We start from the raw sequence: 25,769 nt of genomic DNA, 5'->3' as shown, positions 1-25,769 counted from the left end.
TTAAACAAAATGTGCCAAATATACACAACGAAATACTATTTAGACTCCAAAAACGAGAAAATCCTGTCATCTGAGATGAGTGGAGCAGAGACAGAAGGACAAACAGCACACGGCTTCAGTCCTGCGTGGAGCCAACTACAGCTGCCCCAGTGGCAGCAGGTGGCAGGACCACGACGAGCGGGCTGGGCCGAGGCTGCAGGCTGTGGGAAGATGCTGACCAACCAAGAGCAAAAGAAATCCAATAATAACAATGCAGTGTGTTTCTGAAAGTCACGAAGACTTTCCAAGTGTTAAAAAAAAATGACAACTAAGTGAGCAAATGCACACCAACTGGTCAATTTAGCATTCTATGTTTATTTCAGTATATAAAAAATACACATTTTTTATTTGCAAAACAAAATAATTTTTAAGTAATGGTAGAAATAATACTAATACACCGACATTTTTTATGCTGCCATGTCCGTTAAGCAGTATATTTCTGGTTTCAACCTTGATGAGGGCATAACAACTGAGTATTGGCTTCATGCTTTCTTTTAGTTTCTGAACCACACAGCCCATTGATCTCAGGGTTAAAACACCCACAGTGATTAAAAAGATTTAACTCACAATTTTAGCATAATTTAGGAAGAAGACTAGCTGGAACCAAAAAGGACAATCTCTCTAAGATGGAGTTTAAATCTGCAACTTTTGATCTATAACAGTATATACAGTCTTTTTTTAAAGATATTTATTTTTGTTACAAAGTCAGATCTACAGAGAGGAGAGACAGAAGAAAGTTTTCCGTCTGTTGATTCACTCCCCAAGCGGCCACAATGGCTGGAGCTGAGCTGATCCGAAGCCAGGAGCTCAGAGCTTCCCCTGGGTCTCCCACGCAGGTGCAGGGTTCCAAGGCTTTGGGCCGTCCTCGACTGCTTTCCCAGGCCACAGCAGGGAGCTGGATGGGAAGCAGGGCTGCGGGAACACAAACTGGTGCCCATATGGGATTCCAGTGTGTGCAAGGCAAGGACTTTAGCCACTAGGCTACTGAGCTGGGCCCAAAAGTATATATAGTTTTTAGCCCAAGATTTATATGCTTCTACTTTGCAGTCCACTCAAAGAATAAAAGGCACCTATAAATACAGGACTGAGAAAACGCCATGATTTACTGATGTCTAAAATATGGAAAACAAAGGAGGCCAGTACAGTATCCAGGATCACAGTCCCTCCCCAAAATTCTGTTTTTCACTTTCTTTACTAAATGCCTACTATCAAAAGTAAACTAAAACATGAGCTCATGAAGCAATAGCGTAAGCTCAACATACCCAGTCCCTATAATTAGTATGGCAATATTCAACCCAGCACTAATTCTACTCTGAAGCCTACATAACCCAAACGAAAGCTAGGCATGCTTTTCAAGGCCAACAAACTCCAAGAAGCCTTTTAGCACGGAAGTTCATTCTTTCACAACCTGTGAACTGTCCAGTTTTGCTGTAGGGTGGAATTTCTGAGAAGATGGATAACACTCTCCACTGTCATCTGCACTTTATCACTTCTCTACTTCTTCTCCTTTCTAGGGCTTGTCCATCCTGTTCTACCAACTATCATTACCTCATTCCAGGAACATTTACCACACCTATCACCCGCCATGCAGAGTGCCTGCTGGGCCCTGATGCTACGACTGCTGGGAAACACAGATCCTCCTCTGCAGAGCTTATACTTCAGCAGGCAGGACTTGTTCAGCAAAGTCTGCTTACAATTTGTGCTGCTGAATACGACAAGCTGAAATACAAAGTACTACGGAAACATCTAAACAGGGACTCACATAGGAAACAAAATTCAACAAATGTTTGAGGGATAATGTCCCACATGAGACTACAGCAATTTGTCTAATTATCCATGAACAGCGAAACACTCATCTTGGAAGAACAAAGTGTATGGCTGCACCAAAGCTGAGCCTAACCAGGCAGTTTCCTGAAGGGAGCCGAAGCCAGGCGAGGACGCCCCAGCACCGCCTTACCTGACTGCGTCATGGACAAGGACTCATCCGACCAGCTGGCGCAGTGCTGCGGGGACCTGGCAGGCACTCGAGACTGCCCTCCAGGCCTAGGGCTGCCTTTGCTGGAATCCTGCTTGGACACGGAGCAGCAGCTTTTGGGAGGTGACTAAACACACAGAAAACCAAATGAGAACTACTTTGTGACACAGTGAAGAACTTTACTTAAAGGGAGAAACTAGCACATTTAATTAATACTTGCACAGTTTTAGATAAGATAAAAAGTGAAAAATGTTTGTAAATCACAATCATTTTTTTTTAAGAAAGAAAAGTTGTAAAAGAGGATGCTTTTAAAAGCAGCCAGTAGTGGCCATTATGTCAGTGACAGTTACTTGCCCCTAAAAATACTAAATACAGGACTGCTGCAGTAGCATAGCAAGCTATTCCTCTACCTCTAGTACCAGCATCCCAACTGGGCACTGCTTTCTGTCCTGGCGGCTCCATGTTTGACCCAATGCTCCAACAATGGCCTGCGAAAGCAGCAGAAGATGGCCCAAGGCCTTGGGCCCTTGCACCCATGTGGGAGACCCGAAAGAAGCTCCTGATACCCAGCTTCAGACCAGCCTAACTATGGCTTTAGGAGCCATTTGGAAAGTGAACCAGTGGAAGGAAGATCTGTGTCTCTCTTTTTCTGTAACTGACTTCCAAGTAAAATAAATGCATCTTTTGGGCCCGGTGTGATAGCGTAGTAGTTAAAGTCCTTGCCTTGCACACGCCAGGATCCCACATGGGCGCCAATTCTAATCCCGGTAACCCTGCTTCCCATCCAGCTCCCTGCTTGTGGCCTGGCAAAGCAGTTGAGGATGGCCCAAAGCCTTGGGACCCTGCACCCACGTGGGAGACCTAGAGGAGCTCCTGGCTTCAGATCGGCGCAAAATCGGCCATTGTGGTCACTTGGGGAGTGAATCATCAGACAGAAGATATTTCTCTCTCTCTCTCCTCCTCTCTGTACATTCGTCTTTCCAATAAAAATAAAATAAATCTTTAAAAATAAATAAATAAATGCAGCTTTTAAAAAATTACCAAATATATATGTATTTCTTTTATGGAAGGGGCAATGAGGAAGGAGGAAAAATAGCCATATAAGAAGACTTGCCCGGGCCTGGCAGCGTGGCCTAGCGGCTAAAGTCCTCGCCTTCAACGCCCTGGGATCCCATATGGGCGCCGGTTCTAATCCCGGCAGCTCCACTTCCCATCCAGCTCCCTGCTTGTGGCCTGGGAAAGCAGAGAGGATGGCCCAAAGCTTTGGGACCCTGCACCCGCATGGGAGACCCGGAAGAGGTTCCTGGTTCCCGGCATCGGATCGGCGCGTACCGGCCCGTTGTGGCTCACTTGGGGAGTGAATCATTGGATGGAAGATCTTCCTCTCTGTCTCTCCTCCTCTCTGTATATCCGGCTTTCCAATAATAATAAAATCTTAAAAAAAAAAAAAAAAAAAAAGACTGCCCACAACAGGCTTAAAAAAATACCAAAATTTTTACTCTGACATCAAGCAGAAGTGAAAAATGATTTGAGGCTAGTGTTATGGTATAGCGGGTTAAGCCATCAAATACGTTGCCAGCATCCTTTCTGGGCACCGGTTCAAGTTCTAGCTGCTTCACTTTTGATCTAGCTCCCTGCTAGTGCACCTGGAAAAGCCATGGGACATGGCTCAGGAGCTTGGGCTCTGTCCTCACACCTGGCTGCTGGCTTGGCCTGGCCCAGCGCTGGGGAGGCTGTCTGGGAAGTGAAGCAGCCAATTAAGATCTCTGTCTTTGTCTCTCCCTCTTATTCTTGGTAACTCTGATTTTCAAATAAATCTTTTTTTTTAAAGGAAGAACAATAATTACCTTTTAGATTCCACTCCCCAAAGATGCTCATAATATAGGAACATACACAGACTTACCTGTTTACTAGGAGAGGTAGAAGATTCTAGTTCCTGTGAAAAAACCATTTCTTCGGTAAGTATACTACGATCTGGACTCCCTGGCTGCTCCTGCAGCGCAGACTCAGACGGCGCAAAGCTGACAGCAAGGCTGCCTACTTCTTCCGGAATAGAACTTTCACTGTTTTGATGAGAGTAAGAAGGTACTGGAGATTCTTCTTCACTCACTAATGCTAGAAAGAATTGATGAAAACAAGAAAAAATATGCAATTCCGGTTAGTGGGAAAATTACAATGTTACTCATTTGTGTTTGTTATCACCAGTCACATCTAGACATGGTTTATCACGTATCTGTTAGTTTAATTCAGCATTTTGCCTGAGCCAGCTGAGGAGGAGCTAGCTACTCCATGGAACCAGCAATGACAATGACTGCTAACCCGAGTGTGAGGACGCAGTTATTATAACTGGCATTTACTATTTCACTAGTGCAAACTAACCTACTGCTTTAGAAAATAGTAGTGTCACCTGGGAAAGCTGAAAACATATAATCTACAACCTTGCAATTCCATTCCTTGGAATACAAATCTTGGAGAAATTGTGCCTATATACAGCAAAAGGTATGTAATGTACATGTAAATTGGCAGAGTGGTCACAATACTGCCAAACTGGAAGCAACTCAACTATCTGTTGATAGCAAATGAATCAACTGTGGTATTTTCATAGAGTGGAATGCTATACAGCACTAAAAATGAATGACCCAGACATGCACGCATCAAAGAAGATTAAGCTTGTGCACGGAGTTAGCACTCACAGAATTGATGGCATATCTTATCTCTAAAATTTCCTGTTTATTTCACTGTTCAAAGTAACAGAAATATGCTTTAACACCAAAAAGAAAATTTTGACACTTATTCTTGCATAATCTTAAAATATATAGTGTTCATTTTCTTTCTGCTATTGGTAAAAATGTCTCTCAAAGGATTAGGTTATAACATTTGACTTCCAGAAAGTACTGCCAACATTTGATTAACTCAATTTTAAAATGTATAGACCTTGGGCTCGGCAGCGTGGTCTAGTGGCTAAGGTCTTCGCCTTGAACCCATATGGCCGCTGGTTCTAGTCCCGGCAGCTCCACTTCCTCTCTGTCTCTCCTCCTCTCAGTATATCTGACTTTGTAATAAAAATAAAATAAATCTTTAAAAAAATGTATAGACCTTATATAATTAACACCAATAAAGTTATAATCTTCTGAATCTAGGAAATATAAAATAAGCTTATTTAATATGACAAATACCTATATTCCAAATAGTGCTGCACTTTCATAAACAAGAATGACATGACATTGAAAAGCATTTCATTAGCAAACTGAAAGGTGTGTGTAGCACATGTGTGGCACAGTCAGGATGATCGAATTCTGAAATTCTGGAATAAACAAATTCTTAAAATAATCAAGGATAGCTCATCAAAAACAGAATGTGAATAAAACTGAAACGGTTTAAAAATTGCTTTAATTTTTAGGTAATAGAAAACTTTCTATATTTCTGCTTTTATAGTCCTCAATATAGCTATTTATCTTTTCAAAGTAAAATACATACTCATTTTAAAAGTTTAAGCAAGGCAGAAATTAGAAGACAATGAAAGTCATCTGTACATTTACTAAGGAACATTTACATTCACTGCATTTAATATATTTACCAATGCTTTTCTTAGCACATGTTTCTGTGGAAGATTTTATCTTGTTTCCTCTTACAGCTTTTTAAAAGTAGTGTTAAAACAAAACAAAACCTCTAGATAGTATAAAAGGCTACACTAAATTTTCACTTAGCAAATTTCCACACTTTAAAGGCAGATGAGTGGCAGTCCTGGATGATCGTGTGTGCCTTGGTAGGCTTCTTAAAATTAATTTTTAGTAAATGTGTTGCCGAAGTGAGCACAAAAATTAATTTTTAAAAGTTGTGGTAAAAGAGACACAATGGAAAATTGACTATCTTAGCAATTGACTGAAGTATCGAGTTTAGTGGCCTTAGCACACTCCAATGTTGTGCACCCGTCACACTGTCTGTCTCCAGAACGTCTCCATCCGCTCCCCAACTGCATCTCCACAACTATTCAACCTCCTGCAGTCTCCACCCCACGCCTGCACCCAACATCACTCTCCTTCGTCACCCTGAAGAGGACTACCCTGGGCTCCTCATCCAAGTGGGAGGCATTCTGTGTTTGTTCTTTGTAAGCGGCCTGTTTCATTTGGCAGTGTGTCACCAAGTTTCAACCACACCGCGTCATGTGTCAGACTTTCCTACCTTTTTACTGCTGAGCAACATTCCGAGGTATGTACTGACCACACTTTGCTTGTTTTTTCACCTCTGGGTGGACACTCGAGCTGCTTGCACCATTTGGCTACTGTGAATAATGCTGCTGTAAACATGGGTTACAGAGATTTTTCTGAGATTTTCCTCTCAACTCTTTTTCATATATACCCACAAGTGACACTACTGCATCACATAATTTAAAACAAAATTTTGAGGGGCTGGCCTGGTGGCATTCTGAGTGAAGCCACCACCTGGGTGGGGCACTGCTTTGCTTCTGATCCGCCTCCCTGCTAGCGCATTCAGGAAGGAAGCGGAGGCTGATCCGGGTGGCTTGGGACCCTCACCCACATGGGAGACATGGAGCAAGCTTCTGGATAAAGACCAACCCAGCTCCAGGCAATGATGGCATTGGGAAGTGAAAAACAGGTGGAAGATCTTTTTTTGTAACTCAAATAATTAAATAAAAACTCTCTCTTTAAAATAAACTCATTATCTTAGCTTAAAAAACAAACAAACAAAAAACAACTCAGTAGCCTGAGGCCAGAGCCCAAATGGCCGGGGTGCTCATCTGGCTTCTTGGATTGCCCAGCTCCAGTGGGTGAGGGCTTAGGGCACGAGGCACGTGGGCCAGGGCTGGCACCTGCCCCACTAGGTGATCTGGTTGGATAAGGGCCAGAGCCAGGTACTGCTGCCTGAGCCCCTACCATGTCTTTAAGACTAGCCACCTGTGTCTTCCAGGAACCCTTGTCCTAACAGCTGCTCTCGAGCGCAGGGATGGGCTTTTTCTTTGGCAAGTGGCCCCACTCTGTACTTTCATGCCCTGTAGCCTTCGGACACCTCAGGATCATTGATTTCAGGGACCGTGCATCCTGACCTCGATGCCCACGCTGCATGTTGGGCCACCTCCTGGGCAGACTATGGGGCAAAGGAAAGGAACATACCTAGGTACATGTGAAAACAAGTGTGGCTACTATAGTGAACCAGAGGAAGACTTCACACACCCCTTCCCAAGGCACATGTGAAAACAAGTGTGGCTACTATAGTGAACCAGAGGAAGACTTCAGACACCCCTTCCCAAGGCACATGTGAAAACAAGTGTGGCTACTATAGTGAACCAGAGGAAGACTTCAGACACCCCTTCCCAAGGCACATGTGAAAACAAGTGTGGCTACTATAGTGAACCAGAGGAAGACTTCAGACACCCCTTCCCAAGGCACATGTGAAAACAAGTGTGGCTACTATAGTGAACCAGAGGAAGACTTCAGACACCCCTTCCCAAGGCACATGTGAAAACGAGTGTGGCTACTATAGTGAACCAGAGGAAGACTTCAGACACCCCTTCCCAAGGCACATGTGAAAACGAGTGTGGCTACTATAGTGAACCAGAGGAAGACTTCAGACACCCCTTCCCAAGGCACATGTGAAAACGAGTGTGGCTACTATAGTGAACCAGAGGAAGACTTCAGACACCCCTTCCCAAGGCACATGTGAAAACAAGTGTGGCTACTATAGTGAACCAGAGGAAGACTTCAGACACCCCTTCCCAAGGCACATGTGAAAACAAGTGTGGCTACTATAGTGAACCAGAGGAAGACTTCAGACACCCCTTCCCAAGGCACATGTGAAAACAAGTGTGGCTACTATAGTGAACCAGAGGAAGACTTCAGACACCCCTTCCCAAGGCACATGTGAAAACAAGTGTGGCTACTATAGTGAACCAGAGGAAGACTTCAGACACCCCTTCCCAAGGCACATGTGAAAACAAGTGTGGCTACTATAGTGAACCAGAGGAAGACTTCAGACACCCCTTCCCAAGGCACATGTGAAAACAAGTGTGGCTACTATAGTGAACCAGAGGAAGACTTCAGACACCCCTTCCCAAGGCACATGTGAAAACAAGTGTGGCTACTATAGTGAACCAGAGGAAGACTTCAGACACCCCTTCCCAAGGCACATGTGAAAACAAGTGTGGCTACTATAGTGAACCAGAGGAAGACTTCAGACACCCCTTCCCAAGGCACATGTGAAAACAAGTGTGGCTACTATAGTGAACCAGCGGAAGACTTCAGACACCCCTTCCAAAGGCAGGAAGTAAAGCCTTGGCTTTTACCATATTAAGGTGTGACACTTCAAGGTAGACATGCTAACCTCTACTCTTGATCCTCTCTGGAAGCTGCTATTGACAGAGCTCCTCAGTAAGTTCTTCTAATATGGTATTAGATGATCTCAGTATACTACATGAAGCTAATTTTAAAAAACTTGCTGCTTTAGGTAGTTGGGCCTACACGTCAGGCCAACATCAAGAGCGAGTACTCAAGACTGCAGACACCCTTAGTCATGGATGAACTACAAGCCTTAGAATAGTGACAGAAGGAGCCTGCGCAGTGATTAATGGAGCTTATCGCCTCTATCTAATGACAGAACGTTCAAATGTTCTGCACAGAGGCAAGCTCTCAACACTGAGTATTTGGGAAATAATAACATATAATCTTCCTTTCATAAAGAACACTCCATTTGTACTTTGTCTCTTTCCAATATCTCTCAGAGACTAACAATCTTTCAGAACAGTGAAGACCACGCAGGGTACAGTGTCACGGGCATTGATGGAAGGTCTCCAGCTCATGAGATGGATCCATGAGATGAGACAGAGTTCCAAACCCCTAGTGGGCAAAGCCTACAACCCTAATCAGCAGCAACAAGTTGCAGATAAGCTAAAGCTACATGCTTCAGCAATCCTTAAGATTTAGGGTCTTTCTGAGGGGTGGGGGAAGATGGGAAAGGAAGGTAGCTAACTTGGGTTCACAAGTTGGAAGCCCCATCTCCCCTATCCAATGCAATACTATCTGCCTACCTGTCAATCAAATGACCCCTTCCCTTCTCCTGGAACCTGGGGAGGTACCAACCAATCAATCCCCTTCTAGGCTCATTAAGCAGCCTGGGAACAGGAGAGGCACGTTCTCTCTTCTTATGAACACAGGATGGAAGGTTTACACCTCGGAAGCAAACCAGAGTATGCTGAGGCGACCCAGTTGGTTCTGCTCTACCTCCAGAACTTCATTAAAGATTAGCCAATAAGCTACAGCAGCACAGCTTTGGCTCTACCCATGACCTGGGCAAGGTAGCAGAAGATGACCTGGGAGCCTGGGCCCCTGCCAGCCATGTGGGAGACCTGATGGGACTTGGGGCTGGGGCTCCTTGCTCCTGACTGTGGCTGGCCCTTCCTCTGCCTGTTGCAGCCATTTGTGAAGTAGACCTGTGGATGGAAGGATCTATCTCTGTTAACTCTGACATTCAAATAAATAAATCTTTAAGAAAAAATTGATAAACTATCATACTATTTCCATAGATATTGTATTTCTCTTTAAGATTTGCTTTTTGTTTTTATTGTTAAATCAGATATACAGAGAGGAGCAGAGACAGAGAGGAAGATCTTCTGTCCAAGTGGTCGAAACAGCCGGAGCTGTGCCGATCTGAAGCCAGGAACCCAGAGCCTCTTCTGGGTCTCACGCGTGGGTACAGGGTCCCAAGGCTTTGGGCCGTCCTCGACTGCTTTCCCAGGCCACAAGCAGGGAGCTGGATGGGAAGTGGGGCTGCTGGGATACAAACTGGTGCCCATATGGGATTCTGGTGTGTGCAAAGAAGGATTTTAGCCACTAGGCCATTACGCTGGGCCTGATATTATATTTCTTTCTAACCGCAATGTACAAGGGCTTCAATCTTCCCACGCCCTGACATTTTTATCATGTTAATTTTAATAGCCACTCCTCTGTCTTTTGAAGACAGAGGTATGTCAAGAGCACTATGACAATATTTGAATCCTTATATAGAACATGGATAATCATTGACATTTCTTTAAAAACATGATACAAGAATAATACAATGTAAATCAAAATGGAAACAGTCAACTCTTCTAAGATGTATATGCATAATGACACCATACTGTAGATTTTTTTCATTTTAAAATTGGAACAAAAGATTTTAAAAACTTTCACCACAAAGAAATGTTAACTGAGGAAATTGGTAGGTTTACCTTGAATACGCATCATTCAGTGCATAGATGTATAAAATCATTACATGTAATGTATAATTTTATGTGTCAGTTAAAAATAAAACAAAATTTAAAAATAAGAAATCAAGCAGAGAGAAGGAAATGGAAATACGAATCACCTGATTTGACTGGAGGTATTTCACACTGGCAGGCAGGACCTGAGCCACTGCCTCCTCCCACTCACAGCTGGCGGACAGTTCCTCCTCTCTCCACCGCTCTGCACATCTGCCTAGTTCACATACACGTCACTTTCCAGAGTTGTATTTTCTGGGCTGTTAAACAGTCTGCCTGTCTATCTCTCTACAGATTATCATGTTGTTTTAATTACTGAATCTTTAGAGGCTGTGTTACCCGGTAATTTATTGCAGTTTGTGGTTATTCTTCCTAGAAATGTGTTGGGGCTAATGTAGTGTCTCAGCAGGCTAATTCTCTACATGCAATTGTCAGCATCCCATATTGGCACCGGTTCACGTTCTGGCTGCTCCACTTCCAATTCTGCTTATGACCTGGGAAGGTAGCAGAAGATGGCTCGAACCCTTGGGCCCCTGCAACCACAAGCGAGCCCTGGAAACAAGTTCCAGGTTCATGGTTTTGTTGCGGCTCAGCTCTGGCCTTTGGAGCCAACTGGGGAGTGAACCAGCAGATGGAAGATCTTTCTCTCTGATTCTCCTCTTTGTATAATCTGCCTTTGAAATAAAAATAAATAAATCTTTAAAAAAAAAAAGTCTAATACAGTGATGAAGTCAGAAGTCTGTTAAAAGGTGGTCACTGCTGGGTACAACCTCTTCAGAGGCAGGGCACCACGACAGCCACTGCCTCTCCCGACTGTAATCCGGCTACAAGTCACTCACTTATTCCAGGTCTAGCCACTGTACCTTCTGACCATTCCTTCATCATGTCTTCCTCATCCTTCATCATTTACACCTTAATTAATAATAACATACATCTTTCTGTTCTGATACGCTTCAGCTTGTAGTGTTCAAGTGTTAGTATTTAATTACCTTTCTGTTCCGATCGCTGGCCCTCCAGCTCTTTCTTAGGAGTTTTGGGTTTTATTAATTCTTTGTCCCAGGCAGCCAAAGCTTGTTTCTCCATTTGACGAATTTCTGCTTCTTCTGCATCTAAGCGTCGCTTCCATTCTAGGAGTTCCTCTGCATGCTGTCGCCGCTGCATGAGTTTTTGCTCTCGCTTTGTCAGAAACCTGTGACCACATGAAGAACAGTGAGAGAACCCACCTGCCGGCACAGGTCCCTGGGAGAGCTCGACCACCCATTAGGTCATAACAATCAGCTGTGCAAAAGCACAACCTTCACACTGCGCTCCTCTCGGGAAAAACTTTCAAGTAACAGGAGCTTTAATGAGTCAACTCATTCAGAAAATGAGATAGTCTGCATTTAACTCCCAATGGTTTCTACAGTGAGCAAACCAAAAATAGTACTAAATTCAGAAGAAAAACTTCAGAATATCGATAGTCATAATGGATCCTGAGACCTAACTTAAATACTATCATAAGCAATTCTTTTTTGTAACAAAAGAAATTCATTCTTAAGGCATAGACCAGAAAACAGGCAAAACTCAAACAACAAAGATCAAAATCAACAAATAACAATCCCCCAAATCCCCAAAGAAGCAAGCAAACAAATGAAAGTATGTTCACATGCCTGTTTTACTTTAATTCTCAGATCTCGTCTGGCTTAGCTCCTGCCACCTAAGACATGTCCAATTGTTCCTCACAGAGAGAACACTGTTCATTAGTGAAATGTCTTATGTACATAGAAATTTATTTTAATAAAAGAATTTATCAAATCCCTCAATTTAATCTGATTGTAGGCTCAAAGGATTGAGAAATATTTGATTTAGGGGGAAATCACTTGATTAGTTTAGGGGCTGCAATAAGCTGTTTTCAAATGTAGATGACACAGCTACAGAAAAGGCGGGCAGCTCATATCACTGGTGTTAACTAACCAACCAACAAAAATGCGTTCACACGTCCAACAAACAAAAGGTACAAGAGGAATTGCCACTCAACCGCTTGAGCAATCATGTCAGATTAACGAGGAAAAAAAAAGGTAAAATCTAGGTGACATTTGACAACAGGCCTCAAGGCTGTTAAAAAAAAGAGAGAGAAACAAAGCAAACAGATGAGAGCATGCTCCGTCAGAGTGCGCTGGGGAAGGCGAGGTTACCTGACCAACTGGTTGTAGATGTACAGCTGGAATTTGGGATGGAGGTTGGGGAAACAGACACTGAGAGAGGCCCAGTGATGAGACGTAAAGACAGAGAAGAAGTAGTGAACAGGAGAGCAGTGTCTACAAAAGAAGGAGCAAGATTTTAAACCCAAGAGAACCAGAGGCAGGAAGAATGAAAAAGGGAACGCAAAAAGCTAAGTAAAGACCTTTTATATGCTTCCTCAAGAACTTGGTAAGCTGCTCAATTAGCGCATGTGCGTGAATCCATGTGACAACAAGACCACATCTTTCTAAAGATCTTACCAATAATTTCTAAATTGACACGCTTTTCTCAAGTAGAACTTCACCATCATCCATAGTTACAGGAAAAAAGTACTTTTTGTGTGAGTAGATTACTAAGGAGTACTCTGTGGACATTCAGTAAGTTTTCCAAGATGCTTTAACATACAGCACAACAGCCACAGCCTTGAACCCAGGACATCAGCACACGGGTATAATCCTGAAACTAATTTTCATCTGTGTCCTGCCATGAATTTAACCTTGGAATTGTTACAACTGCAGTCCTAATCTTACCACCAAAATCTAGCTTGAAAATAATAATTTAGAAAATTATTTATAGGCAATAACCCTGCTAACATCTACAACATAAACCTTGCTGTTAACAGGACTGCCTGGAGGTATCTTGCTTTAAATCAAACAAAGTTTCTCCAGCCCTAGGTAATATTATTAAAATATAAACCCAGCCTGTAAAATAACAGGATGTACAGTTAAGAATCAAGTGAGCTAGTTTCAATGAATATTGCCTGTTAAAATTGCTATGGACAGCCCAATCATAAGGAAAAAAATTCCATATATCAAAGTTACTTTATTATTTTTTAAAAGATTTATTTATTTTTATTACAGTCAGATATACAGAGAGGAGGAGAGACAGAGAGGAAGATCTTCTGTCTGATGATTCACTCCCCAAGTGAGTGCAACGGCCGGTACTGCACCGATCCGATGCCGGGAACCAGGAACCTCCTCCGGATCTCCCACGCAGGTGCAGGGTCCCAAATCATTGGGCCGTCCTCGACTGCTTTCCCAGGCCACAAGCAGGGAGCTGGATGGGAAGTGGTGCTTGCCGGGATTAGAACCGGCACCCATATGGGATCCCGGGGCGTTCAACGTGAGGACTTTAGCCGCTAGGCCACGCTGCCGGGCCCTCAGAGTTACTTTAAAAACCATAGTTCTTTGTAATAGTAAATCACTGTGCATAATTTACATATAAAGGTTTAAGTCTACCAGGAGTTGGGGCAGGTTAGTTGTCTTTGACAGAGCATGCTTCTGTTCACAGGCACACCACAGTAGCTCACAGAACAAGGCACCATTTACTGCCTTGGAAGACCAAGGCACGTGTCAGTACGTCACTGAGGTGAGAAAATCTAGGTATGAATCCAGCCACTCATTTAGATTTTTAAAAGCCTGTGTAATCTTGTGTACTTGTATCTTTAAATAAAAGACTATTTTAATATCTGTTCCCCATATGGAGCACAGCACTTATCTCCCCTTGATTTACTGATGCACACAAACACGCGCACACACAAACACGCACACATACACATACACACACATACACACCCACACACATATACACACATACATGCACATACACACATACATGCACACACACATACACACCCACACACATATACACACATACATGCACATACACACACTCACACACATACACACACTCACGCGCGCACACCCACACTCACACATATACAGACATACATGCACATATACACACGTGCGCACACACACACATATCTGGATTGCCTTGATTTCTGTACTTAAGTTCAAGGAAAAAAATTTTTTTGCCAAATTTTAGGAAGACACTGCAATTTTCCTTGTCATTTTTTCAAAATTAACAATACTTTTTTTGAAACAAATTATCAAAATGTTTTGCAAAGATAAATTTACACAGAAAAAGCTCAAAAATAGAACCAAACATTAAAATTTCACCCACCCTCTTAGATATATAACCGCTAAACACATGCATGACCTAATACAAAAAGTAAATATTGGAACATGTCAAATGAACTGTGAAAATAGTGTTTAGATTTTTTGTTCAACCCAATACAGAACGGTAACTTTTTCAATTAGAATGAGGGTTGACACTTATTTTTCACTTATAAAAAACTAAGTATATTCAAAAATTCTAGCTTAGAAATATAGGAAAAAAGAAATGGCCAATACAAAATTAAAATAAAATAGCTTCAGAAGGGATGTAGGAAAAGTTTTAAAGTTAGAATTTCTTTCCAGAAAATTTGTTTCTTATGAAAGATAAATATACTCCAGGGGTTGGCACTGTGGTATAATGCATTAGGCTGTTGCCTGCAATGCCAGCATCCCATACAGGTGCCAATCAGAACTTCAGCTGTTCCACTTCTGACCCAGCTCTCTGCTAATGTGCCAGGGAAAGCAGTGGGCATTTGGGTAGGATACATAGATGAAGCTCCTGGCTTCTGGCTTCAGCCTGGCCTAATTCTGGCTGTTGTGCCATTTGGGAAGTGAACCAGCGGGTGGGAGATCTCTCTCTGCCCTTCTTTGCCTTTCAAATCATAAAATTTAAAATACAGACGTGTGTGTGTGTGTGTGTGTGTGTGTGTGTGTGTGAGAGAGAGAGAGAGAGAGAGAGAGAGAGAGAGAGAGAGAGAGAGAGAGAGAACACAATAATATACCCTTTAAAACCAGAATGAAGTTGAGATAAAATACCAGTAATTCCTAATAGAGACAACAATCTTCCCAGATGTTATACAGGTTAAGTGAATGACGGAAACCTAAATGACTTTACAGAAAATCACACTAACAGGCACTGTCAATGTCAAAGTGCTGTCCCGACAAGCTCCAGACTGTGAGAGATACACAGATTTAACGCAATATGGAACCACTGTTCCCTTGCTTGAACCTTGGGAATTAATGAGAGATTAAGTTTTCACTCTCCAACTTCTACTGAAATGCTGTTCAACTCGAGGACCTCTCTAGTTTCAGCAAATACAATTCAGAAAGATTAATTTCTATTGAAGACTAATTTTAACTAATCAAAGCAGTTTGGTATTTATGTGTTATTTCGTAAGTTTGTTTATTTAAAACCAGATTTACAGAGAGAGAGAGGTCTTCCATCCACTGGTTCACTCCCCAGAGGCTAAAGCCAGGTGCCGGGAGCTCCACGCGCGCTTCCACGCGCGCTTCCCCGTGTGGTAATGTGGGGCTGAAGCAGCGGATGAAAGATCTGTCATTCCTGTCTTTGTCATTCTGACTTTCAAATTAGTAAAGTAATTCTCTTTTGTAAAAAGCATTTATTTGACAGGGACAGTGAAGGGGAGAGAAAAAGAGAAAGCTCTCCCATCCACCGGTTCACTCTGCTGCCTTCCCAGGCTGTTAGCAGCAAGCGGGATGAGAAGCACAGCAGGCAGCTGCTGACCCTGAGGCCATACAGGATGCCACGGTGGTAGCAGGCAGCTTAACCAGCTGTGCCAGAATGCTGGCCCTTCCCACTTCTAAAAAATATCACAGTACATTGTCAGACTGTATAACATATATGAGAAAGGAGGATTTTAAAACCCCTCACAATGGTAAACAGTAAATCAAACAAAGGCACATTCTTCTGTGGAATAAATCCCAGATAACACTGCAAAGATATAGAGGTGTCCTTATATCTTATTTCTAAGCTTTGAATGCTGTAATTTTTATCTACAGAGTTAAGCTATCCAGCTCAAAGAGTATAAATTTGAAGCACATTTCTTATATAAATTTATTTTTTAAAGACTTAGTTATTTTCATTGAAAGGCAGATTTAGTGAGAGAAGGAGAGACAGAAGTATCTTTTATCCATTGACTCACTCCCCAAGTGGCCACAATGGCAGAAGCTGTGATGATCCTAAGCCAGGAGCCAGGAGCTTCTTCTAGGTCTCCCATATGGGTAACAAGATCCCAAAGCTTTGTGCCACCCTTCTTTGCTTCCCAGGCCATAAGCATGAACTGGATGGGAAGCTGAGCAACCAGGACACGAGCCAGTGCCCAAATGGGATTCTGGTACTTGCCAGGGGAGGATTAGCTAATTGAGCCATGGTGCCAGGCCTGGGATAACTCCTTCTTAAGAAGTTATTTTTGCGCCTGGTGTGATGGCCTAGTGACTAAAAGTCCTCGCCTTGAATGCGCCAGGATCCCATAAAGGTGTCGGTTCTAATCCCAACAGCCCCACTTCCCATCCAGCTCCTTGCTTGTGGCCTCGGAAAGCAGTCAATGATGGCCCAAGGCCTTGGGACTCTGCAACCACGTGGGAGACCTGGAGACCTGGAGGAAGCTCCTGGCTTCGGATTGGTGCAGCTCTGGCCATTGTGGTCACTTGGGGAGTGAATCATCGGACGGAAGATCTTCCTCTCTGTCTCTCCTCCTCTCTCTATGTATTTGACTTTCCAATAAAAATAAATGAATCTTTTAAAAAATTCTTTTTTTGGAGTTGGTGCAGAGGCACAGCACTGTCCATATGAACACTGGTTTGAGTTCCAGCTGCAGAACATGATGCAATGCTTGGGCTCCTACTTCCTTCCACACAGGAGACCCACATGAAATCTCTAGATCCTGCTTTCAGCCTGGTTCAACCTCAACTGTTGTGGCTGTTTGGGAGTAAACCAATGGATGACAAAAATCTGTGCATCTTCTGCAATTCAGCCTTTCAAAAATAAATAATCTTTTTTTAAAACAAATATTTATTTATTTTTATTTGAAAGTCAGATTTGCAGACAGGAGAGACAAAGATCTTTCGTCTGCTGATTCACCCTCCAAGTGGCCAAAATGGCCAGAGCTGAGCTGATTCGAAGCCATGAGCCAGGAGCTTCTTCCAGATCTCCCACACAGGTACACAGTCCCAAAATCCTGGGCCATCCTTGACTGCATTTTCAGGAGTCAAGCAGGGAGCTGGATGGAAATTGGGGCAGCCGGGACACAAACTGGTGCCCATATAGGATTCTGCTGCATGCTCATTAAGCTACCACCTACAAAGCTGGCACTGTATATGGGTTCTGGTTCCAGTCCCAGCTGCTCCACTTCCACTTCTGATCCAGTTCCACTGAAGCTGACGGAAGTAGTTGGGCCCCTTCTACTCACATGGAAGACAGACCCAGACGGTGCTTCGGGCTCCTAGCTTTAGCCCGGCTCAGCACGTCTAGCGTCTCTCCCTATCTTTCTCGATTTCAAATAAACAAATCTTTTAAAAAAATTATCAGACAAGAAAGAAAGCATCTCTGGTCTAAATTTCAATAAATAATTATTCACAGAATTCTTAGTCTAACCCCTAGAAGTCACAGAAAAGGAATCCCATGTATTTTAAATATGGGATCTCACTCTCATATTGTTACATTTAAAATATGTATTCATTTTGCAAAGCTATTTTCATGATCAATTTAAGTATTTTTAAGTTACGAAATGGCTGTCTTGCCATTTTATTGACAAGGTGTAGTACTTCATGCAAGAATGGAATTAAGATGAGTTTATTTTGGGGTAAAACTGCTAAAATGCATTCATAATTTTCTTATCATACGAAAGTTTCATGAACTTTTTTTTAAAGATTTATTTTTATTACAAAGTCAGATATACAGAGAGGAGGAGAGAGAGAGGAATATCTTCCGTCCGATGTTTCACTCCCCAAGTGAGCCGCAACGGGCCGGTGCGTGCCGATCCGATGCCGGGAACCAGGAACCTCTTCCAGGACTCCCACGCGGGTGCAGGGTCCCAATGCATTGGGCCATCCTCGACTGCTTTCCCAGGCCACAAGCAGGGAGCTGGATGGGAAGTGGAGCTGCCGGGATTAGAACCGGCGCCCATATGGGATCCCAGGGCGTTCAAGGTGAGGACTTTAGCCGCCGCCGGGCCCAGTTTCATGAACTTTTTAAATTTCCCTAGAACGCATGATTTTAGTTTTTCATTCTATTTTCTCTGAGCATTTTGAAGTACCTGCATCTATAGGAAATCTCACGACTATTCCAAAACTAACTGTATTACTGGTGGTGTCACATGTAACTGTAGCACATTACTAAATTTGGTGATGAACACACACTGCGGAAAGATATAGACAAAATTCAAGCTCAGGCTGTGGTTCAAATTGCTACTTTGAAAAAGCAGAAAATTTTCCAATGGTTTTTTTTTCATACTGGAGCAGCTTCAGGCAAAGACAGAGTCCACAAGCAGCTAATTTACCACTGCATTTAATTAAATGTATACCCAAAAGCAAATAATAAATTTATGTAAATGTCATTTATGTTGTAAGTGTAAAACTTGTACAATTATGTAAATGTCCTTTTATTTGGTCAAAGCTGATGTACAACTGAGTTACAGCCCAGCAGGAGTAGTTTTCTTTAAAAGGGTCTTATAAAAGAATGTTTAGAAAGCTTTCGGAAAAAGGTTAGAATGCCAAATCAGTCAACATCCCAAGAGGATGTCAGTCATTTCTGGTTTTAGTTGAACAACTCATACCTACTCACAAGGCTAAAATGTTACTCTTCTGATGGATAAGCCTGATACATAGTAAGATGACAATATATACAACAAGCTGCTGCCCAAAAATGCTAGATACTATCTATCTTTAAAAGTAAGAAAGGAAAAAACACTGCCATATTTATATACATGCAAAACAATATTTTTTAAAAATAAGAAACCTAATTTTATTAAAGCAAGAAAAACTGATTACAAGTAAGTTCTAGTTAACTGACTTCTAGGTTAATCTATTAATTCTACTAAAATGCTACTGAATCCATAAAACATTTTGTTTTAATTTAATAAAGCATATTAAAATATGCAGGCTATAAAGTACAAAAGTATAAAGTATATCAACTATATAATCTAATACTATATAACAAAGTATATCAACTATGTAATCTAATGAAGTATATCAAAATATTACTTGTTCCTACTACTCTCAAGGTAACTACACAGGAGATATTTACAAAAATGAATTACTTTTCATCCATACGGCTTCTCATTTTCTTCAGTTTCTGCATAATGCTGCTGGTTTCACTGCTGGAGATGGAGACCGGAGAAGGAGTGCGGGTCTCGTCGGCTGGCCCCGGACCAGCTGCTTTATTATCCTGCACATCACACTCACTACGGGAGTCCTGCAAACAAAAGGCTAAAGTTTACTACCTTTAAAAGGGTCTGAAAGTGATCAAAGTTAACTTCATTCTCAAAACAAAGCTTATAATAAGCCTGCAGTTAAGATACCATGTAACATGTACAAAAAACCCACATACTTCAGAATGATTTGTGGGAAAAGAAATTGGGGTGGAGTTTAGCATAGCAGTTAAGATATCACCTGCGACCCAGTGGATTGAAGATCTTTCTTTGTCTCTTCTTTCTGTAAATCTGATCTGCCTTTTCAATAAAAATAAAGAAATCTTTAAAGATAAAACATCACATGAAAGAGTCACCTCCACATGTCAGTGGAGTCCTGACTCCACTTCTAATCCCAGCTTCCTGCTGAGACACACCTGGGAGCAGCAGGCGAGGTCTAATCTAAGGGACTCCGATTGGCTCGTGGCTCTGCCGAGGCCCAATACTAGCTACTGCAGGTATCTGGAAAGGGAACAAGATGGGAAGACTGCACAATTTTTTCTCTCTCATTCAGATTAAAAAAAAAAAAGTAACAAAAAAAGTTAAGCCTTGTGATGAATTGGAATTTGGGATATCAAACTGAGCTCCTAATTTTTTTTTTTGTATAAAAATTTTTAAAATTTTTATTTTTATTGCAAAGTCAGATATACGGAGAAGAAGATCTTCCATTCGAAGATTCACTCCCTAAGTGACTGCAACAACTGAAGCCAGGAGCCAGGAACTTCTTCCGAATCTCCACATGAGTGCAGGGTCCCAAGGCCATCCTCAACTGCTTTCCCAGGCCACAAGCAGGGAGCTGGACAGGAACGGGGCTGCTGGGATAAGAACTGGCACTCATATGGGGTCCTGGTGTGTTCAAGGCAAGGACTTTAGCCATTAGGCCCATGCTGGGCCCTGAGCTCATAATTTTTATAATATGGAGACTTCTAAAAGTTTATGGGATGTAATAAAAAGTTTATTTGGCTAAAATATTTTTTTGAAATTCATGCACAGCATTTTTCATAATATTCATTTTCATGAATCCAGGAAATTTTTTCAACACTCATCACATGCATAGATTTCAGATGTTTTGAACCAAAATAAATCTTTTAATCCAATTTCTACAAAATTTTGAAGTGGCATCAGTATATCCATGTCAGTTGTCTACATATACTTAATGTATTGCCAAGATTTGTTGTGTATTAGAACCAAAATTTAAATGACAACGAACATGCTTATCAAATTTTGATTTATAAGTAACCTTCCTCGGGCCTGGAGTGATAGCGTAGTGGTTAAACTCCTCTACTTGAACGGGCCAGGATCCCACACGGGCGCGAGTTCTAATCCCGGCAGCCCTGCTTCCCTTCCAGCTCCCTGCCTGTGGCCTGGGAAAGGAACTGAGCTCAGCCCAAAGCTTTGGGATCCTGCACCCGCGTGGGAGACCTGGAAAAAGCTCCTGACTGCTGGCTTCGGAAGGGCTCAGCTCCAGCCGCTTGGGGAGTGAATCATCGGACGGAATATCTTCCTCTGTCTCTCCTCCTGTCTGTATATCTGCCTTTCCAATAAAAATAAATAATAAATCTTTGAATAAAAAAATAACCTTCCTCCTCAGAAAAATGATTAATTATAAGGCAGGGCAAGGAAATTACAAAAATGATCTTGAAAATCTTGTTTCAGAAGCATGCAAGTATTCAAGATTGCTGGAATATACAAAGAATACACAGAAATGTACATGAATTAGACTTTACTGGCTCAATTTGAGACGAAGTGAACACCAAATAACAGTAACAAACTGTAATTACAAATAAAATAGAAATCCACCACGTAGAACTGATCTAAAAAACTGAATCAACTTAACTTTGATAAAAAATAAATTATTCATACAATCTTAAACACTTCCATACAAGGAAGAGTGTAACTTTACAGTATAACTTCACAGAGCAACTTTACAGTGACATCACATTTATCAAACGATCAGGTTAATTATCAGCAATAATGGAATCTATCAAAATCCTTTACTGACTGAATGCAATGAGAGGAATCCCAAACCTCTGGTGATATTTCTGCTGAAGATGTACAATCTGAATTGAGTCATGAGGAAATACCAGACAAACTCCTGTTAAGAAACATTCTGGAAAATAACTGACAGCTAATCTTTGTTTCCTTCACTGGTTTACTCACACCAAAGCTAGGGACCAGGAACTACATCTGCTCTCCCACCGAGTGGCCACCACCTGCTTTCTTTTCAGGTGCACTAGCAGGAAGCTAGACGCCAAGCTGACACAGGATGTTGGTGTTGCAAGCGGTGTCTTGACCGGGGGCACCACAGCGCAGGCCCCTGGCATGTCATCTTCCGTTTCAAAGTCATGAGAACCAAAAAACAAAACAAAACAAAACAAAAAACAAAAAAACCCACAACTTTTCCAGAATGAAGGAAACTACAGAGACATGAAAACCAAATGTAACATGTAATTCTGAACTTAACTTCTGCTATAGAAAACACTGTTGGGACAATTAGAAATTTAAAGGACTTAAAAGCTAATTAGTAGTAACATATCAATGTTAACCTCTTGTTATCTTACTCCCAAATTATCTTTACTGTGAACTTTTGTCATTGTTTCAAAATTTAAAGTGCCGTTAAAAAACCAAAGCAGAGTGGCCCAGAAGGGTAGCCTAGTGGCTGAAGTCCTCCCCTTGAATGCGCCAGGATACCATATGGTCTAATCCCAACAGCCCCGCTTCCCATTCAGCTCCCTGCTTGTGGCCCGGGAAAGCAGTGGAGGACGGCCCAAAGCCTTGGGACCCTGCACCCATGTGGGAGACCCAGAAGAGGCTCTGGGCTCCTGGCTTTGGAGCAGTGCAGCTCCGCAGTTGTAGCTGCATGGGGAGTAAATCAATGGATGGAAGATCTACCTCTTTGTATATCTTACTTTCCAAAAAAAAAAAAAAAAAGAGAAATCTTTAAAAAAAAAAAAAAGAACAAAACAGAAAACACTTGAGCTCTTTTGAGATTATACTGTTATATCTGGGTTTTCCAACTAGTACTGTATGTCTATATAATATATTCCTCAGAGTTTCTGTTTGATCCTTTCCTTTGAATCTTGTATCACTATATTAAAACTGAATAACTGAAATACATATCACATAAACAGCGTATGAATTCTGAGGAATAAATTTGGAGTGATAAGCAAAAGCAAGGTTCTGTGTCCTAATTTAATCTATAAATAGAAGGCTTTTTCCCCCTGTAATTTGCAAGAGAGAGAGGCTATGAGCAAGTACTTTCATCCACTGGTTCACTCCCCAAACACCTGCAACAACTGCTCGGAGCTGAGCGACACTGACCTCAGGAGACTGTAACTCAGGCACCTGAGCCATCACCTGTGCCTCCCAGGGCTTGCAATAGCAGAAAGCAGGACTGGGCAGGCAGAGTCAGACCCCGGCCCAGAAATTCCAAGATGGGATGATCCCAGCCAGCACCTTTTTTTTTTAAGATTTATTTTTATTGGAAAGTCATATATACAGAGGAGGAGAGACAGAGAGGAAGATCCGTCTGCTCATTCACTCCCCAAGTAGCCACAACGACCAGAGCTAACCCAACTGAAATCAGGAGCCTGAGGCCTCTTCCAGGTCTCCGACGTGGGTGTAGGGTCCCAAGGCTTTGGGCCGCCCTCAACTGCTTTCTCAGGGCACAAACAGGGAGCTGGATGGGAGGCAGGGCCACCAGGATTAGAATCAGCACCCGTATGGGATCCCAGCAAGTGCAAGGCAAGGACTTTAGCCACTAGGCCATGCCACCAGACCCCAGCCAGCATTTAACAGACCAAATGCCTATCTATAAGCAAAATATACTGAAGCTAATATACAAATCTTGTGCTTCTTTCAAAATTTGAGTATTCCATGGGAAAAAGATACAAACTCTCCCCATACCTATAGGCCCATACAAGCCCTTGAGGCTAATTCACTCTTGTTACCACAGGGTTTGAGTGAACGCATCCAGCAGATGAAATGGAACACAAGGCAAGGTAAGATACCAGGAAGCTCACCAGACAGAACACAAGCCACCAGTGATTGCATCCCACGTACCAGTCTGTTTTCGCCTGCAGACTTCAGCCTCTCCTGCAGCTTCATGGTGGTCTGCCGAATCCTCTCTATCTCCTCCTGCTGCTTAAGAATCAGCTGCCGCTCCTTCCGAGCTGCCTTGTTGGCTTCCTGAAGGCGTTTTATTTCTGCCTAAGGTTGGAAGAGTCAGGAAACTGAGATTTCAAGCAACCACATGTAGTATTTTTAAAAGAAAATCCAATCATCACATATTAAAAACAAGATAAAAGCAGGAACATTTCAGAGAAAGGGAAAAAGTCATAAATACAACCATCACTCTGAAATAAATGTGATCCTTTAATTTAAATAACTGATACTGTAACAAACCAACAATTTCACATTCCTTTTCTAAACTTAATACCTTTCACATCTCTGAGTAATGCCGCTTGGTCCTACCAGTTGTTTAGTTGCATGGCAAGTCAACTAACAATTATTAAATTCTTAGATCCTCATAATTTTTCACTATCCAAAATAATGTTTTAATGCCTATAATTAACTGTCTCATACTATGAACTAGTTTTTCAGGAGAATTTAAAAGCAGGAAGAAAAATCAAAGATGATGAGCCATTTAATGATCCTTAAAATTTTTAAAAATGCTTTCATAAAAAGACTGTTTCTGCTTACAGTGCTGCCAGAAAGTAAGACTACATTGTATCAGTGTCTCTCCCTTCAGGATATTATGTGTTGATGGCTAATTAAGTGGACAAAAGATGATACGCCTTACTATTAGTAACTGCTGAAATTTAGCACAGTTCAGTCTTCACACGTTTGTTTAAATCTGGTCCTTGCCAATGAGGTAATCATGATGAAGACACTGACACCGTGATGCTTGTGTGAATCTCTCCAGAGCTGGGGCGCCCCGAGACGGCAGGCGTGACTCTCAGGGTCCAACTCTTTCTCTAACACTAAGACATTATTGGTTCCTTCACATTCTTACTTTCTTATGTTGGCCTTGTACGCATTTTTAAAAATTTTTATTTTTGATGATGTTTATATAGTTGATCAGGGTAGGAAGGGTCCAGGCGAAAGTGGGTGAGACTATTATCTCAACATTTCTTTTTCCTTTTTCCTGTATCTGGGGGAAGGGGAGAGAGAAGGGGAGAAGCCATACCCAGTCTCCCAACCGCCTCACTAACCAGGGTTGGCAAACAGCCACCCAAAGTCATCCCAAAGTCCCCAACGTGGAGCATGCTCTAAGGGTTCTGCTCAAGTGGTTTCTATAATTGTGAAATGCTGTTGGTCTTGCAAATGCAAGCATGTGGATATCCTTCCAAGGCCCATTGGCTGACACAGTCCACCCGAGTCTCCATTTGCTGTCACACTTCATGGGTTAGTAGGGCAATTTTTTCTGCCCTCCTTTCTCTGCTATGGTACCAGGTGTCCTCTACAGGCTCCAATGGTCTGACATATCCTCCATGTGCTTCTGGGTATGCCGTCTATGGCTCTAAGTCACTGAGGAGGCCCAGTTTTGACACATGCATTCCATTGTCAGACACAGGTCCTGCTACTCTCTCCATGGTTGGAGTTACAGTCCAGCAGTTTAGCCGGAAGACCCTCAACGAAATCTTGTCTCAGACCTATCTCTTGCATGTGTGTCCACCTGTACTGGGTCCAGTTCATTCTGTCACCCACATCAGCCTACATCCGCACCGGTAATTCCGATTCCCAAGTCAGATCTATCTCCACCCCCCATGTCTTACACAAACCAGTAGGTGCTATGGCCCAGCTCAACCCTACCCACCACAGTATGCCCACATGTACACCAGCAGGAGCTGCAGCCTAGTCAGAGCAACTCCCAATAAGCCCCACTGGACCAGCCCCCAGCACTGATTTCTGTGTCTGCCAGAATATGCAGTAGACTGGTCTGGTATGTCTCACATCTCACTCAGCTCTTGTACACACAATTGAGCTTTAAAGCCTAACTCAACCCAACCGACTCCACCCTCCAGCCCACACTCATTCCAGCGGGTGCCACTGCCTGTCTAGCCAGGCACAGCCCCAGTCCTGGTTCTCACGCTCACCAGTGAGAGTTGCAGCCCATTAGAGAGGTGCCCAGTTTCCCTACTGGGCCTACACCAAGTCCTGGATCTTGTACTCTCCAG

General features: G+C 42.5%; 1 protein-coding gene across 1 annotated transcript in view; it reads right to left on the bottom strand.

Moving 5' to 3' along the window:
- Positions 1-25,769, bottom strand: part of CEP350 (centrosomal protein 350) — a 142,691-nt gene that overhangs the window by 19,616 nt on the left and 97,306 nt on the right. The window contains exons 26-30 of the mRNA XM_058660740.1: positions 23,653-23,799; positions 19,441-19,595; positions 11,255-11,454; positions 3,918-4,129; positions 1,997-2,141 (exon numbers count right to left, since the gene is read on the bottom strand). Of these exons, the coding sequence (XP_058516723.1) occupies positions 1,997-2,141; positions 3,918-4,129; positions 11,255-11,454; positions 19,441-19,595; positions 23,653-23,799 (859 nt within the window). The remainder of the gene's footprint in view (positions 1-1,996; positions 2,142-3,917; positions 4,130-11,254; positions 11,455-19,440; positions 19,596-23,652; positions 23,800-25,769) is intronic.

This window comes from Ochotona princeps, chromosome 2 (genome assembly GCF_030435755.1).
Source record: "Ochotona princeps isolate mOchPri1 chromosome 2, mOchPri1.hap1, whole genome shotgun sequence".
In the NCBI taxonomy this organism is placed as follows: domain Eukaryota; kingdom Metazoa; phylum Chordata; class Mammalia; order Lagomorpha; family Ochotonidae; genus Ochotona; species Ochotona princeps.
Note: the sequence above shows the minus strand (reverse complement) of the source record. Positions and strands in the feature narration are given on the sequence as shown.